The sequence below is a fragment of the Heloderma suspectum genome, chromosome 5 (genome assembly GCF_057233095.1).
Source record: "Heloderma suspectum isolate Gila_16-S chromosome 5, 16-S_ref, whole genome shotgun sequence".
Taxonomy (NCBI): Eukaryota; Metazoa; Chordata; class Lepidosauria; order Squamata; family Helodermatidae; genus Heloderma; species Heloderma suspectum.
Window position 1 is genome coordinate 167,062,390 of NC_139462.1, and position 18,202 is coordinate 167,080,591.

General features: G+C 41.6%; 1 protein-coding gene across 2 annotated transcripts in view; it reads left to right on the plus strand.

Moving 5' to 3' along the window:
• OSBPL10 (oxysterol binding protein like 10) overlaps nt 1-18,202 on the plus strand; it is a 90,941-nt gene that overhangs the window by 26,208 nt on the left and 46,531 nt on the right. For both annotated transcript variants that reach the window (XM_084858269.1, XM_084858270.1), the window contains exons 4-6: nt 7,949-8,140; nt 11,869-12,079; nt 16,790-16,941. In XM_084858269.1, coding sequence (XP_084714395.1) covers nt 7,949-8,140; nt 11,869-12,079; nt 16,790-16,941 — 555 coding nt within the window. The remainder of the gene's footprint in view (nt 1-7,948; nt 8,141-11,868; nt 12,080-16,789; nt 16,942-18,202) is intronic.

Sequence of the window (18,202 nt, forward strand, 5' to 3'; positions counted from 1 at the left end):
GCTCTCGCTTGTCTGTTTTGCCTTTTCCCTCCGCCTTCCCTCAGGGCAAGCAGTTCTGTGGTAGTTGAGGGAGATACTGGCCAACCAAACTGAAGCTACTGGGCTCTCAGTGGCCTGCTCTGCCTTTTCTTCCTTCTCCTCGAGGCAAGCAGGGTTTTTAGTAGCCCTGTGGCAGTTGCGGGGATGGGTTGGAACAGGGACTTTCCTCAGCTGGAACCACTGAGGTATGTCCTCTTTGGCAAGTAAACTCTTCCTTTTTACCAAAATATCCAGTCTTTGATATTATCATGTAAAATAAACACGAAGGATATTCAGTTAATTTCTCCTTGATCTGTTTTCTTATTTTGTTTATCTTTCATTTGGCCTTTTTGCTGTTTCTTCATGGCTGTCTTCCTCGTTCTTTAGTACCTAAACATTCTTCATGACGGGAAGATTCTTATTTTTCCTCTGGGCTTTGTCTTCCCATTGTTTCTGTGACAGTTGATGCTGTCATTTCTCTTCCTTAAGCTAGAGATCTTGGTGCTGTATTGTTTTTTAAAATTCTCTTTCTTTGCAGACTCCATTATTAGCTCAGCTTTACTATTTTCAATAACACATGTTATTGTTATATGTTCTTGTCAAATATTGTTAAAATATCATTCTTTTATTTCATTTTGTTATTGTGTTCCGATGGATTATTGTAAAGCTCTTTTAACTAGTCTTCCTTGTTTCCGCCTTAACCCTCTTGTTGTGCATTCCTCCATCCACCTACTTTTTTCCTGCCTGCAAATATGATTGTTTTTGTGCTTATCATTTCACTGGATACCTTTTCCTCTTCCCATTCAGTTTAAGATTTTTGCTCACTTTCTGTGTATTCATTATCTAGTACCTGCTTATCTTCTTCATCTCACTTCTCAATATTTTAGTTCTTTCAACTTCTTTGTTGCTTGTTAAACCTTGTATTTTTCCTCTCTTGTATCTTTGTAACTTTTCCTCTTTACACTGTGTTAGTTTAATTTGATTATTTTCCTCTTACAAACAGACCCCTTAATAATGGATTTTTAGCTAGTCTTTTTCTTAGTCTTTAGCTTCCTCCTCTAGTTCATAGTTTTATTACTTTTGTATAAATTAGATTGTATGCCAACTGGGCAGGACTTGCAATCTCATGTGTTTTGTACAGCACCTAGGTTTTAGGTGCTGCACAAATATGTGCATGCCGACAAAGGCACAAAGTCCATTATGGAATCCTGGTACTTGGGGTTTTTTTCCCAGGTGTGTGTTCTGAGCTTGCTACCCCAGACGGGACTGGTGTGACAGGGAGCTCATTTGCTGAGCTTTCAAAGATACGTGATTTGGTCTATACCTCAGGTTATCCCTGGGTGGTGGTTACCCAAGTGTCTGGACCGTATGGTGAAATGAAATAAAAACAAATGAAGAGAAGGACTCTGCCCAAAGATTCTTGCTTGAGCGTTGCCTTAATTGTAGGAAATTGTCTCCTTGAAGTCTGTCTAGAAGAGGGTGTGGATCTGGTGAACCCTTGGTAGCCCTTTCTCCACAGTCAAGTCAAGTGTAGGGAATGATCTGGCACTTCAGCCTCAACTTGCTCCTGGTGGGCATGTCTCTTTCCTCACATTTGGCTCTTCCTATTCTTTCTGGCCTACCTCTTGGGGCTTGCTTTTGATGCACAAGTCCTGCACGCAAATAATGCAAAGCATGTTAATCATCCTTTTGGTTGTTATCTGAAGTCACTCGCTGGACATTGAGTTTTGTAGAATGGTGAACTGCATCTAACTCACGTCGGAACATCCAAACATGTATTTAGTTATTATTTAGTTCACCCTGCCTTTCTTCCACCATGGAACTCTGAGCGGCATACATGGGATTCCCAGGCGGTCTCCCATCCAGGCTCTGACAAGATCCAGACCTACTTAGCTTCAACAGAGTGTCTGGAAAATGTACCATGTTCTGTGACGCATGCAATCCCCCACCTTCATTTTCAAAACAAGTTTAAACATTTCATTTACAAATATGATACAATCTGAGAAGTATTGGAAACTGTAACATCATTACATATTATATTATTTCCACAACCCCTCTAATGAAGAAAAGAGAAAGCAAACGGCTGTGCTGTGTTTTGTACTTTTATTTTCCCAATACATGATAAATTAAACTCAATTTTTCAGTGCAGGAATTGTTCTATAATGTTCTTTCTTTTACCTTGGTGATATTGGTTAGTTTAGGGCGCAACCTCTGAACTCGGAGATGACCGCCTATCCAATGCAGGGCAGGAGAAGCACAGAGGGGATCATTCCCTCTCTGCTTCTCCTGCCCTGCATTTTTGGCTAGAAAGCTGATTGCGGCTGTGTAGCTGCAGATGGGCCAAGCGGGGGAGTAGGCTGCTGTACAACACATTGGATGTGTTGTACAGGCATTTCCGCCCTTCCCGCCCCGGAATGCCCCCCAGAAATGCCCCATTTTGGCTGCTCCATGCTCCTCTTGCGAGCACGGAGCACGGGGCTTTTCTGCACTTCCTGTGTGTGAGGCAGTGCGGAAAGGTCATTTCTCAAGGAACCGACCTTGGAGTGTGGGCTCCGAGGTTGGTTCCCGGAAAACCAGATATCCTATGGCTGTCTAGCCACTGACTAGTGGCCATAGGATTGCTCCTTTCACCATATAAACTGTATCCCAAACTCTCAGGAACAACTCATTCAAAGAGGGAGGACTGATCTTTTTCCAAGTAAAAATAATGGCTATACATGCAGATGTTGTGAACCACTCAGAGAGCTTCGGCTATTGGGCGGTATTTCATTTCTGTGAAATATTTACACAACAACAACAACAACAACAATAATAATAATATATTGCACTCACATTTTGAAATGGTGTAATCTAAGAAAGTATGTAAACATGTACAGTTTTAGAGTTGATTCAAACTTTGAGAGCCAAATTATTTTGAGCCAAATAAGTGAATTTTCTTGCATAAAGCAGGTGATAAATTTGTTAGAAATCTTGAAGCATAGCTTAGCCTTTGGGTAGATGTAGGTTGAATATTGCGGGTTGTTCACCACGTGGAATATTTGGAAGATCCTGTTGACAGTTACTCCTTCATGGATCACTGCCTTGTTGTGGTGAAGGGGCTTGCGTAACTCAGTGAAGCCATAAGCTATGCTGTGCAGGGCCACCCAAGATGGACAGGTCATGGCCGAGAGTTCTGACAAAATGTGGTCCACTGGAGAAGGAAATGGCAACCCACTCCAGTATTCCTGCCAAGAAAACCCCATGGAATGTTTCACAAGGCTAAAATATATGACGCCGGAAGATGAGCCCCTCAGGTCGGAAGGTGTCCAATATACTACTGGGGAAGAGCAGAGGGTATTTCCAAGTAGCGCCAGGAAGAGTGAAGCGGCTGGGCCAAAGCTGAAAGGACACTCAGCTGTGGATGTGTCTGGTGGTGAAAAGAAAATCTGATGCTGTAAAGAACAATATTGTTTAGGAACCTGGAATGTAAGATCAATGAATCAAGGTAAGCTGGAGGTGGTCAAACATGAGATGGCAAGATTGAACATGGACATCTTGGGAATCAGCGAACTAAAATGGACAAGCATGGGCGAATTTAATTCAGGTGACCATCATATCTTCTACTGTGGGCAAGAATCCCTTAGAAGAAATGGAGTAGCACTCGTAGTCAACAAAAGGGTGGGAAAAGCAGTACTGGGGTACAATCTCAAAAACGATAGAATGATCTCAGTATGAATCCAAGGCAAACCATTCAACATCACAGTAATTCAAGTCTATGCCCCAACCACTGAGGCCGAAGAAGCTGAGGTTGATCGGTTCTATGAAGATCTACAACACCTTCTAGAACTAACACCCCCAAAAGATGTCCTTTTCATCATAGGGGATTGGAATGCTAAAGTAGGAAGTCAAGAAATCACTGGGATAACAGGCAAGAATGGCCTTGATGTACAAAATGAAGCAGGACAAAGGCTAATAGAGTTTTGCCAAGAGAACATGCTGATCATAGCAAACACTCTTTTCCAACAGCACAAGAGGTGACTTGTACACATGGACATCACCAGATGGTCAGTATCGAAATCAGACTGATTATGTCCTTTGCAGCCAAAGATGGAGAAGCTCCATACTGTCAGTAAAAACAAGACCTGGAGCTGACTGTGGCTCAGATCATGAGCTTGTTATTGCAAAAGTTTGGCTTAAATTGAAGAACGTAGGGAAAAACCACTAAACCATTCAGATATGATCTAAATCATATCCCTTATGAATATACAGTGGAGGTGAGGAATAGATTTAAGGGATTAGAGCTGATAAGACAGAGTGCCTGAGGAACTATGGACGGAGGTCCGTAACATTGTTCAGGAGGCAGCAACTCAATCCATCCCAAAGAAAAAGAAATGCAAGAAAGCCAAGTGGCTGTCTGAGGAGGCTTTACAAGTATCTGAGGAAAGAAGGGAAGCGAAAAGCAAGGGAGAAAGGGGAAGATATATCCAACTGAATGCAGAGTTCCAGAGAATAGCAAGGAGAGACAAGAAGGTCTTCTTAAATGAACAATGCAAAGAAACTGAAGAAAACAATGGAATGGGAAAGACTAGAGATCTTTTCAAGAAAATTGGAGATCTCAAAGGAACATTTTGTGCAAAGATGGGCATGATAAAGGACAAAGAAGGCAGGGACCTAACAGAAGCAGATGAGATTAAGAAGAGGTGGAAAGAATACACCGAAGAACTATACAGGAAAGATCTTAATGTCCCTGATAGCCCTGATAGTGCAGTCACTGAACTTGAGCCGAACATCCTCGAGAGTGAAGTCAAGTGGGCCTGAGGAAGCATTCCTAATAACAAAGCTAGCGGAGATGACAGTATTCTAGCTGAGCTATTTAAGATCCTAAAAGATGATGCTGTTAAAGTGCTGCACTCAATATGCCAACAAATTTGGCTGTTGAGGCTAGAAAATGTGATCAAGGGGCTTGGACAAGTACAGCCAATGGCTTGCGTGTGTAATGCTTGCCCCTCTTTCCTGATTGCATCAAGCAGTGTGGGTCTGACCAGCTTGGGTGCAGGAGGAGGTAAATGTCTCCTTGAAGGAGGGGGCGGTCCTGACTGCCTTATCCACCGTGCTCTTTATCATCTACTTGAAATTGCTTAGTGAGGTTATCCAGAGGTTTGAGATTTGAGTTGAGGTGTCATCTCTCTCTCTCTCTCTCTCTCTCTCTCTCTCACCTAATTAAGGTGAGGCAGTAGAAGTGCTGAATCAGTGGTTGGGTGTGGTAATGGAGTGATTGGAGGCCAGTAAACAAACTCAGCCCAGTCAGGCAAGATAGAGGTACTGTTGTTCAGTGATTCATCTGCCTGGGTGAGTAGTGGGCACATTGTTTTAGACAAGTTTGCACTCCAACTGGTAGAGCAGTACACAGAGAATTACAACTGTTAAACTTGTTTCCAAGCAAACTTTAATTCTTTTGGTGTTCCCTAGCAGTTACAGATCACCTAAAGGGCCAAATGTAGCTTTTAAACAAGCTAAATTTGGCTGTTTCAGTGCTCTGTAGCCACTACGGGTGCCATTTCCCCCTGAAAAATAAATAAATAAAACAAAAAAACAAATATTGGAAGGTACTACAGGTGGCAGCAGGGGCTGCATGCAGTCCACGGGCTGCGTGTTGCCCTCTCCTCCTGTAAGGGGGGATGCGGTGGTGCAGCGGCTTAATGATGCTGAAGTTTGCTGGCCAGAAATGGTCGACACTCCAGCGGTTCGAGCCCAGCTCCATGTGACAGAAGTGAGTTCCCGTCATTTCATCCCTAGCTCCTGCCCACCTAGCAATTTGAAAGCATACCATCTGTGAGTAGATAAATAGGTACCCCCATTTTGGTGGGGGGAAATGCTGGCAGCTCTCTATGCGGGGAGCAGGAACCAGCGCTGGATCTGCCTGGACGCGATCGGTGGAGGAGCGGTGGAGAAAAAGCCCGGATGAGCTGACTTCCCTAAGAACGCTGCTGGCCAGCTGATGCAAAGCTAGCTCGCCTTGTTGTGGTGCATCAGTGCAACAAAGACTAGCAACTACCAGCACCAGAACATCTACCATGTAAAAACATTGTAGACTCCCTAGTAATGTGTGCCATACGCTAAATAAATAAATAAATCCTCCTGTAAGCAATTTGTTTTGTGCCATGGAGCAACTATTATGGGCTAAGTTGTTGTGCACAGATTACACTACTGTAATGTGTTAATACATGGGGCTGCCTCCAAAGATTGTTCAAAAGCTACAGTTAGTTCAAAATACAGCTGTAAGGTCTCTGGCTTAGATCAGGTGTTAAGATCATATTATATAGATAATCAACTGCACTGACTCCTATTCCATTTCTTGGCCCAATTCAAAATTCTGGTTTCGACCTTTAAAGCTCTTCAGGGTTTGGGAGCGGAGTACCAGTAGGATTATCCATCCCCACATGTGCCCTTTCATATGCTAAGATCTCCATCAGAGGTCCTTCCTTGGGCTGTGATGTGCAGAGGGTGGGAAACGGGCCTTCTCAGTAGTGGCACCAATTGTGGAATGCTTTCTGCAAGGGGCTTGCCTGGCCACCTACACTGATGTAACTTTGGCACTGGGCAAAGATCTTTTTATTTTCCCAGGCCTTTTAATCTAAATTGTCTTACTGCTAGGAGGTTCTTACACTGCTCTTCTTAGATTTTGGGATTCTCCTTTTTTTAGTCTGTACTATGTTTTTGTTTTTAAATGATTTTATTGAACTTTTGATTTAACACTATAAGCTTCCATAGGAAGGGTGAGATATACATCTCAATAATTTTTATTATAATATTATCATCATCATCATCATCATCATCATCAAGACACTGAATTGAAAAGTCCTTCCTTTAAATTTCCTACCTTCTATGAATTCACTAGGTGGCTGCATTCTTAGCCTCAGCCCCCATCAGGGATATAGAGATGATAATACTGACCTTGGAGGGTTGTTGTAAGGATTACAAGAAGACAACCTGGACATGCAACAAAATGTGGCAGTGTGGAGTGCTCCTGTTCAATGTTCCAGCCATCCCTTCATATTGGATATTCTATATCCCTTTCCCCATGGATTTCTGTCCCCCCCACACCCCAATGTGCATTCAGCATTCTGTAGCCTTTGGACATGCTCAGTCCTCATTGGGCTGTTCTTGAGTGGGGCTTTTTGGTCTGCTTAGGACTCCCCCCGCCCCAATATTTTTTTGTGCTTCCACAAAGCTTGGGATTTCCCCAAGCATGCTGATTTCTCCCTCTTATTTTCTCAGTCGTCCTCTTTGGCTACAACCTTGTTGATGTTAGCCAACAGAGTTTACTTCTGGAGGAAGTGATGATGCATGTGAGGTCCTTTGAACATTTGACATAACTATATAAATATTAAGTATTGCAGCTGCTACTGCTGCTGCTATTAATATTACTACTGTAAGAGGATCACTGAATAAATGCAGTGTTTTAGGGAAGATGATGTAACCGAGGCAATGTCATGGAGGAAGAAAGTGGTTGAGAAATGCCACAGCCATGAGGGAATAGTTCTTAACAGGGGAGAGGAGGAAGGATTAAAGCAGCAGGTGTATGTGGATGATGTTTAGTATGGATGGAAGTGATGATGAGTGGACTCCCTTCATGTTCCCAGATACTTAATTTTGGCTCTGTAGGAAATTGGTGGGAGATGGGAAAGAGAACCTCCTTGACCTATTGTGGAAGTACCGTGTCTAATCTCTGGTGGATACTGCTCATATGCTTGGTGTAAGCAGGACCGGTACAGTGGTATAGCCAATGTTCAGATTTCAGGGATAGAGGAGGGACAGAGCAAACTGAACTTTTGTTGATATCAACAGCAATGCTTTCACTGTCTCGCTGGTACCAAAAACTCATTATTTGAAAGAGAGGTTCTCATGCTGTCAATTTTTTTTTTTTACTTTTAACTTCTGATTCTTCTAGAGCACTCCAACCTCACGAATGAAAGGCTTGTCTTTGTTTCCACTTGGAGCAGCCAGCTCTACATCTCTCAGTTCTCAGAAAAGCCTGAATCAGAGTGGACCACCAGTTGTCACCATTACACATCACAAATCACCTGCAGCAGCCCGAAGAGCCAAGAACCAGTGTCCTGGCCAGCTCCAAGAAGTCAGAGAGGTAGGAGAAATGTGGAGTCTTCTTTGGGGTTTCCCCAGTTTTAAAAATACTGGTGTTTAGCAAGAATTACCACTAATTTCACTTTACATTGGTGTAATATTTATATAAAATTTAAGATTGGAGATCTCCCTCATGAAGGCTCCTCCTGACTCAACTGTCACCACCACCAGCCGTTCCAGCAGGCTGTACTGAGGGAGATGAGAGGGAGAGCAGACCCATTCCACTAGCCCTGCTAAAAGAATTGTTTTCCTCTTGCTTCCCTTTTCCTTTTTCTTTGTGTGTCATGTCTTTTTAGATTATAAGCCTGCAGGCAGGGACTGTCTTGTTGAATTGATTATATGTAAGCTGCTTGGCTGAGAAGTGTCTGGAAAAGGTAATGAAACCAAGTTTGACTTAAAGCATGCAAGTTTGTGTGCAGTTAGCTACTTGGGCTCTCCCTGTTCTTGCAATGTAAAGAGTTCACTTAAGCCATCTTCTGCTCTATGGGGAACTAAGGGAAATTACCCCACTCCTTAATACCATTGTTCCATAAGTGGACCACAATCTTTTCAAGCTGCCTCTTGCCACAAATAGAAGGTCCTATTCCCATGTAGTCCGAAGGGTGCAACTCTGGAGGGCTGCCCTTGGGAGTTGCCCTTTGTGGTAAAAATGCTTGCAAGGACTTCAGTCACATAGGCAGGCAGTGAGCATAGAAGGCAGTAGTATTGTCTCCTACTTGCAGTGAAGGGCAAAGGAAAATACCATGCTAGGGAGGAGGCTGCCCAGGGAATATTTATCAACCTGTGCATTTACAAATCAAGATACATTGGGTGGTCAGTCTTTGTGCGTAGAAAGCCCTTCCATAAATGCACCTGCTGTAATTGACCTCTACCCTGTTAGTGGCCTGGAAGCTGCCACTCTGTTGGATCTGCGCTAGAGGTTTTAACAGCTTTGATCAAGACTGAGTAGATCGGGAGAAATGAGAACTCTAATAAAACAGTCTTCTAAATGAGGGAGATGCCAATATTTTAGCTTCAACTTGAAAGAGCTCTCTGGAAGATGAAAGCTTTAATGCTTTCACACAGCCATGTTGGGTTGCTGAGGTGGTAGCATTCTCTGTGTGTGCCTTGAGTCCACCTTGATGTTTTTTGTTGCATTCAGCACTTCTGGATATGAGTAGTCACAGCAGTACTATGGGGATGTGTGGAGGCGGGAGAGGAATTGTGTAGCCTGAACTGCAACCCAGTTTAGCTCAAGTATATATTTTTATCCCATTTGAAGCCCAACAATAGATAAAAGTGCCTTAAATGTAACTAGGTTGAAGAACATGGGTTTCTGTTACAGTGCAATATTGAACCATTGTGATCAGTGAAGTAAAGATTTCAGTCTTGGGCCAGATCTATACCTTGGGTTATATCATTACGATTCCATCATGGTAATGCTATATCCCTCTTGTGCATATATACCTCTTAGGACACACAGTGACATTTGTTGTGGTATTTTGGATAATGTGGAATAAAAAGCAGGAAATAACACTACAAAAGCAGTATATCGAATGTGTAATGTGCCCCAAGAGTTAACAGTGCACTTCAGTACCGCTATAAAGCAGTAGTGTAGATCTAGCCCAAGTGTTCAAACACATATATTTCGTGTTACATGGGAAAGAGGGAAATTCCATATGGTTGTTAATGGGGTAACAATGCCAAGTTTGTCTCCTCTTCTGCAAACTTTACCAAATCCAGTTTGGTTAGGCACATGACTTGGCTCTTTGCTAATAACTTCCTGTCATGCATGGCCGCTGTGTGAACTTTAATTTGCGCACTAATCTTCAGGTCATATAAACTCCAGAGTTGGTTTTATGCACAAATAAATTTCTACTTGGTAGCTGCTTTATTTCATAGCCCTTTTTGTATCTAAGACCATAAAACAATGACAATATATTTTGATATACACAGCTGTAAAGGGCATTTGGCACCTGCTGTATATCTACAATAACCATTCTTATGTATGCTTGCTGTAGCCTTTAGATTTTCAGTTTTGCTGACAGCATACTTTGACTGCTTATTGCAAAAGGATTAGTGATTTAACACCAAAAGTATTAAAATCCTGAGCCTTTGAGTTGGTCATTTCTGATGGCTTGTCCTAGTCTGTTTAGGTTTGGATGCTTTCTAAGCTTTGCCTCTGTGTAATGCACAGATTCCTCAAATTTTACATTTAAAAAAGATGGACCGTTGTCCTTGCATGCTAGAGGCTCATAATCCTAACAGTCTAAACTTTGGGCAAAGGGCTCAACTGGAGGGACATGTGGCTCAGCCAAATGTTTGCCTGTAGCAGAAACATGTACAGTTGATATGTATTTATCAAGTACTGTGTTGGACCAAACTGACTTCTCCCCTGACTTCTCAGACTTCTCTTTGAGATACAAATATGAAATGGAACTGGACTGACTAATCTGTTCTAGCTTGAAACAATTAGCATGAATATGGCAATCTCTCTTGCTGAAGGGAAAGACATGCACATAAAAATAAAAGCTTTTGCTAATGGAATTGTGGCTTATCCAGAATGCTTCTAAAAACTCTGAAGAAACAGTGAAAACCAAGTTGGAGGATAGGTACAACAGACAGAATACTTGTGAGGTTCTTGATGATTAACTTAAAAGATCAGGAGGAGAGTTTAAATAGAACTTCTGTGATAGAACACCACATTGTACAATATAGTGCACTGTAGATTCAAGGATGGTACATGCTGTACTTTGGGCACTGTGGGTCTCATCTATATGAATGTATGTATGTCCTGGCCCATTTGCTGTTCTCCCATTACTCTAGCCTCCCCCAAATCTCTGATCACGGGGAGATATCCAAGTAAGCAGCAACTGTACTTGAAACTTTGAAATCCCTTGGCCACAATTTAGTGTGAACTCAGAAGCTTTAAGAGAGGCAAAGCTGTGTGTTGTGACATCCAGAACAGCTTAAATAGAAGCTGTTTGGGTTGTCTTGTACTTAGAAGTACAGTGCATAGTACAGTTGGTCCTTGGTGCCAGATGAGACATGACTGCAAAAGTGCAAGATACTAACTATTGTGCCATGTGAATCATGCTTTTTTTAACAGGACGAACACGAGTGGCATTGTTTTACCATGTTTGAATAGACCATTCTTTTTAAGGTAGATTTTTGGGAAGATGAAATGACAGACATCAAGGGAGGGAGTAGAATCAAGCTGGTGGATGACTTCGTGGTGTTGGTGCGGCCTTCTGAGAGAAAAATAGTCTTAATTTATAGAAAATGTACAGCACATTGTAGCTTGCCTATTACCTCTTAAGTAAATTCCTGAGATTATGTTAGTGATGTTGAGCTTATGGTAACTTTGATATTAATGGGCTAGCTTCCTTCTACTGACAGTCTTATAGGAGGCATAGTTTAATTGGCTGAGTGAAGTGTGTATGACATGGTATTCCCTTATGAGATACCTGGATGAAATCCGGTATTTAAGATTTCACATTTCAGGTTAGAATAGCAACTTGACCCCAGCACCTATTTTCAAGGGGGAAAGAGAAGTTGCAAAACTTATTGTAGCACCATGTCCATTTGTAATATTAAGTTATCAAAATGAAAGTTGGTATCTAAGATTATGGATTGCAGCAAGGGCTTGTTCTTGTTGTCCCAAGCCCTAGAAATTGGATAGCAGTGGGAATAACTGACTTTTGACAAATTAGCTTTGTGTTTGTGTGTATGTTTCTTATATACTTGCAGATCATGAGCCAGGTGGAGGGACAACAGAAGAATCTTGTGCAAGCCATCGAATCCCTCCCAAGTTCTGGCCCTCTTTCTGCGTTGGATCAAGACTTGCTTCTTTTAAAAGCTACCTCTGCTGCTGCCCTCAGTTGCCTTGGAGAATGCCTTCATTTGCTGCAACAGAGCATAAACCAAGTGAGCCCACCCAGTAACAGGACATTGTCTTCAGGTGAGCGATTCTGACTCCCTTGACTCCTCTAAGGAGTTTCCGGTACTTCCCTTTTCTTAAAGAAAGGACACAACACTCACGAGGCTTCTAACCAGAATGTAAAGAATGGGGCGTGCATCTGTGAAGTCTCTTTGCAGCGAGGCATGAACTGAGCCAATACTGAGCTTTTTATCTTGAGTTTAAAACTAGTGTTTTAAACTTTTGTATGGTATCTTTAGTCAAGAATAAGTCTTTGTCTTATGGGCCTGATCATCAGACTTGCAATGCAGACAAATAAATGCTCAGGGAAGTCATGCTAGTCACTTATACTAGCATTGCAGGAACATAGTTTTGTTAATGTACTTTGATTATTCAAATATAAATTGAAGTTTGGGGTGCCATATTGTCAAATATAGCCCCAAGATGCTAGGCTACCCAAGATTTTGAGTTCTGCTATCTTGCTTTATTTGTAGACTGTAATAATATAATAATGTGAGATATAGGTAGGGCAGTATCCAATTCTGCTGCTTCACTTATGTGATCAATGCAGCGCTAGTGTAAGTGATGTTTAGTGCAATGCCTATACTGTATGTTGGCATGACTGGTTTTTTTGGGAATCCCATCGCACCAGCTAATACAAAAGAGGTCCCTTATGCCAGCACAACATCAATGGCGTAAGCAGAATGGCAGTGTTGGATACGGCCCAATGTCTCTTTTAAAAAACAACAACAATGGGCATGAGCTTTCAGCATTTTGGACTCTTGCAAATAACACAGAGGCCTTTCAACTTTTGAAGATTTAACTATTTTATACATTCTAGACAAGGAACCTTTATTTGAGGTACATGATTCCAGAACTTCCTCAAAATCCATTAATTCTCACAAATTTGGCATTGAAGTTCAACTATATAAAGTAACAATGTGCGTTCTTATACTTGAACATCATGCTATGATTTGGTTCAGTCTCTAATATTTTGGATCTATAAATAGCCATTACCAGGGTTCAAACATATCCAGATGAATTCCCAGGGCAAGTTAGTTATGAACACAATTTTTATGACTAACAATATAATATAATAATTATTTTAAGACAAAAGTGTGCCACTTTAGATTTGATGTGGTCTAGTCATAGTTTTTTATCTTGCTAGTCTCTACTCTTGTTTCTTTTCAAAGTTGCACATGCTTTGAACATGCTGACCCAGAGACTTCTTTGCAGCTAGGCAGGAAGTTGATTTGTCATCACTGTGATAATCTGGGACATAGGCCTTTGAGCTAAGTCTGTTGACTCTGTAGGTCACTTACAATAAAGTAGCAATGACCAGGCGACAATGGCTTCTTCCAAGTCCTCAGCCCACTAGAATGTAGAAGGTATTCAAGTGAGGTTTTATTGAAATGGTATTGCCCTAGTTCTGCTTTTTGAGTCGAAGTATGTGTTTGCAATGATAAGGGGAACTAGAACCATTTTAGAATGAAAGATTAGGGTCTTCCATGTTGTTTTCATGAGGAGACGAATTGCCTGCAGTCATTATGGTAAGATAACAGTCTACTCTAGGGGTTCCCAACACGGTGCCTTGCAGGCACCATAGCCCCCACGAGTCCCCAACATGGGGCCTGCGGGCACCAAAATAGATTTTTTAATCATTATTTTTTTCCATTTTAAAATATACATACAAGGATTTGTATGAAATGCATACAGGGTTCTAGCAATTATACATGAGCTGCATCAAAAGTGGACTGAATATCCAAATAAACATTAATTTGAAGGTGACTTCTATATGCCTTCTATATTCTAAATATTGAAAGTTTTGTAAGGTCCTCAATCCATTGCATTATAGGAGGTGAGCATTTATCCTTCCAATGTTGTAATATTAGTCTTTAGCTGTCAGAAGGGTGCAGAGAATCCATTTATGCTGACTGTTTGTTAATTTCCATGAAGCAGGTAAATAATTTAAAAGAGCATTTATATCAGTGAATATTAAAGACTGTTCCAGTACAAAATTTTTCCCCACAAAAAGAAGCAACTACTGGATGTTGCCAAAACATATGTTTAATAGAAGCATTTGCTTTATTGCATTGCCAGCAACTAGCTGAATTAGACAATGACTTTTTAAAGAGATCAACACCTCAACGTGTCCAGTAGACAGGAAGCAAAAAATTTTGCTGAGTAAGTCACAACCTGAAATCCATAGAAGGAAAAGATCCATAGATGCCAAACCCACTGCTTAGGTATTTTTTGGTGGTGCCCATAGCAGTATCTCAAATTCCCAAATACACCCATTGGTCCAAAAAAGGTTGGGGAACCCTGGTCTAGTCCATGGTATGATTTGTCTTCAGTCTAAAGGCAACATCACAGAGAGATTTATTTATTTATTTACATCTGTATACCACCTTGCTCACTGGAAAAGACCCTGATGCTGGGAAAGATTGAAGGCAAAAGGAGAAGGGGACGGCAGAGGATGAGATGGCTAGATAGCATCACTGATGCGATGAATATGAACTTGAGCACACTCCGGGAGAGAGCGGAGGACAGGAAGGCCTGGCATGCTATGGTCCATGGGTCACGAAGAGTCGGACACGACTTAATGACTGAACAACAATAACAACCTTATTGTCTAAAAAACAATCAAGATAGTATACAACAATATAAAACAATAAAACCTTAATACAGTAAAAACCAAGAACATTAAAACAACAGCATAATTTAAACAGCTAAAGCCAAGAGAGTGGGGGCCAACTATAATTTTTAAGGGACCCGCATTCCACAGTTTGGGAGCGACACAGGAGAAAGCTTTTTCACACATTCCTGAAAAACAGGCCTGAATGGGTAAGGGCCTTCTGCTGATCTTAATACACAGGCAGGTTCATAATGAGACAGGTGATCTCTTAGATAGCCAGGGGCTAAACCATTTGGGGCACAATCCTATGCATGTTTAGACAGACAAAAGCCCTACAACTATGCAGGCTGGGGAATGCTGGGAGTTGTAGGACTTTTGTCTGTCTAAACATGCGTAAGATTGCACCCTTAGAGATTTAAAGTTTAAAATCAACAACTTGAATTGAGGCTGAACAAGCCATTGGTACCAGTTCAGGTCTTTCAAGATAGATGTAATATGATTCCAATACTGTGCACCAGTTAGCAGCTTAGCTGCGCATTTTGAACCAGTTGAAGCTTCCGGACACTCTTCAGGGGTAACCCCATGTAGAACACATTGTAGTAGTGTAAACGTGATGTGTAACCAAGGCATGGATAGTTGTTGCCAAGTCAGACAGACTCAGGAAGGCTTGCAGCTGGCATACCAATGCTTGCAGCTGGCATACCACTTGGTATGCGGTCCTTGTTACCTCTGCCACCTGAAGATCTGGGGCCACTGTAGGGTCAAGGAGCACTCCCAAACTACAGACCTGGCCCTTCGGGGGAGCACAACCCCTTCCATAACAGGTTGAATCCCAATCCCAGAGTCAGACTTTCCGCTGACCAACAACAGCTCTGTCTTGTCTGGGTTTAGCTTCAGCTTGTTCACCCTCATCCAGTCCGTTATCAAACCCAGACAGCATTCAAGGATTTCAGCTGCTTCCTTTCTGTTAGGTGACAAAGACCTGGGTGTCATCACCATATTGGTGGCACCTTACTACAAAGCTCCCTAGGTTTCAATTCAATGTTCTTGGAAAGGCTGTTTGCCAGAATCAAACTGTGAAACAGCTTACCTGACAAGATCACTGGAGAGCAGCGTTTCTGCAATTCTTTCTCTGTTTCATCACAAACCTCCAATGTGAGGAAGAAGTGTTTGTAGAATTCTGTGATGTCACATAGTCCTCTCTTCAAATGTGGCATGGAAACTGCTTCAGGTCTCTTCCTCCCTTTGACTTAGGCAAAAGTCAGTTTGCCTATCTATGCCTATATGCTTTTACTTGAAGCAGATTTTTGCTTGTGGCTGCTGCCATGATTGCTGCATGTCTGGAAGATTATCAGGTGCTCAGTTGCTCAAGTGCCTATAACTTTGATGCTAGAATTTAGTTAAGATAACTTTTGAATAAATGAATGTTTTCAGAATTCACTGGTGGTTAGCTAAATACCACACTTGAGTAAAAGGATGTAGTAGTACTTGGATATCTATATAGGCCTGAGAAAAACATTGGTGGTTAAACTGTTGGTTGACATTTGTGTACTGTATAAAAGACAGAAGTGGTGTTATCCTTATTCATTTCAGAATTGAACAAATTAAATGAAACATCCTTCTGCTTGGGAGTGTTGTTCTTAACAGTGAAGCCATAGTTTATATGAACAAATAAATATAGAGCCAGCGTGGTGACTGGTGCTGTGATATAAGAAGTTTAGATGGAGTGGAGTAGGTAGCAAGAGAATGTCTCATCCAGGGCTGCCTGCGGTGGTGGTGATGGTGGTGGTGGTGGGAAGAGAACCTGGGACAACACCCCAGGCATTTGCAAAGCAAGGCAGAACCTGCCCCCCCACACCTTAGCTCATGTATGTACCATTGGCTCTGCTCTGGCACTGCCACATTGTTCACCAGTGCGCCACATACGCCATACCTGCCCCAGACCCCATAAACATTCTCATGTAGGGATACAACGAGGTTGATGTATGAATGGCTTGGAGAAGTGTTGCTTATCTAGGCTCCATGCATTGTGGGATTCCCCCAAAAGTAAATAGATGGAACACACATTGAAGAACAGACATTGCAGATAACACTGGTTTTTTTCCCCCCTGTTTCAGAAAACATTCTAGGATGGCAAGGGCCAAAGTCACATTCCGCAGAGCCACTGAAAAATGGTGCCATTAGTTCTCTGACAGCTGCTAGTGCCAGTCTAACATGGTCCATAGTACCAGCTACGACAGATGATGAACAAACACCGCCAACTACAGAGGTGAGTGTGTTTTTCATATATACATACATACATTTAAAACAATTGTATTAGTATTTCTGTGTCTTAGGCCATATATATGCTTTGTACATGGTTGAATCCTTTTTACTAATTAAGGAGAATTCTTTTTCTGATTCCTCTCTCTCTTATATGGTTAACTCATTTAAATAGAAGTTAGCAAGCTGCTGTGAAGGATTTGATTAATGACTAGGACCCATTTATGTCCTGAAAGGTTCTCAAATGTGTATGTACTTGATGTGTGTATTATGTTTTCATAGCTGTCTCATTACATCTCTCTGATGTTTTCCTCTTCTGAAGCCTTTATCTTAGGAAGATAGGAACATAGGAAGTCGTCTTATGCTGAGTTAGACCATTTGTCCCTCTGTCTCAGTATTGTCTGCACAAACTGGTTGCAACTTTCCACGGTTTCAGACACCAGTGTTTTCTGGCCCTTCCTGCAGATGCCAAGGTCTTAACATTTTGTGTGAAAAGCATGTGCCATTGAGCTACAGTAATCTTCAGCAATGGAAATAGCAAAGGCACTTGAGAATGATACTAGGAAAGTACAAAATGTCAATCAGGAGTGTTTGAGAAAATTTTAATGTTACAGGCTACTTGGTGTTCATTTGAGTTGCAAGCTTATGTACAGGAATAACCTTTTCAGCATACGATCCACGTCTTTGTGTGTGTTACAATTTATGTAGCTTTGTTCTGCCAAATTGCTATAATGCTGTTTTATACTCAGTAACATAGCATGTTGCAACACTTCATCTTTTTCCAGCATCAGGACTGAAACACGTAATTTCAGAGCTCTGCGATGGGATATCTTGGCCTTTTAAAGAACTTAAAAAAATATTTTATGGAAACCACGTATGAACAGCTGGAAAAGTGGTATTTTGAAATAAACTTTGAAACAGCTGTTGGGGGCTCTGAGTTAATCAGAGAAGTCATGCTGGGAATGGAGAGGTTAGCCCTTTCCCCATGCCATTTTCTGGATTTAAATAAGCTTCTCAGAAACTACTTTGCTCTACCCCTTTTTCTGGGAGTTAGAACGAAAAACTGTTTTCCTGGCCAGAAATGCATTCTTTGAGGACCCTTGGTGTGTGAAGAAATACACCACCCTGAAAATAATTTGGGATTAAAATATTCAGACTTTTGTCTCCAGCAAAGGCAAGAATTGAATCCCAATTATGTATTTCAGTAAAAGAAATACAGCTATGTATGTTATATTAAAGTGAGGAAAGTGGTAAATCTACATTTCAAG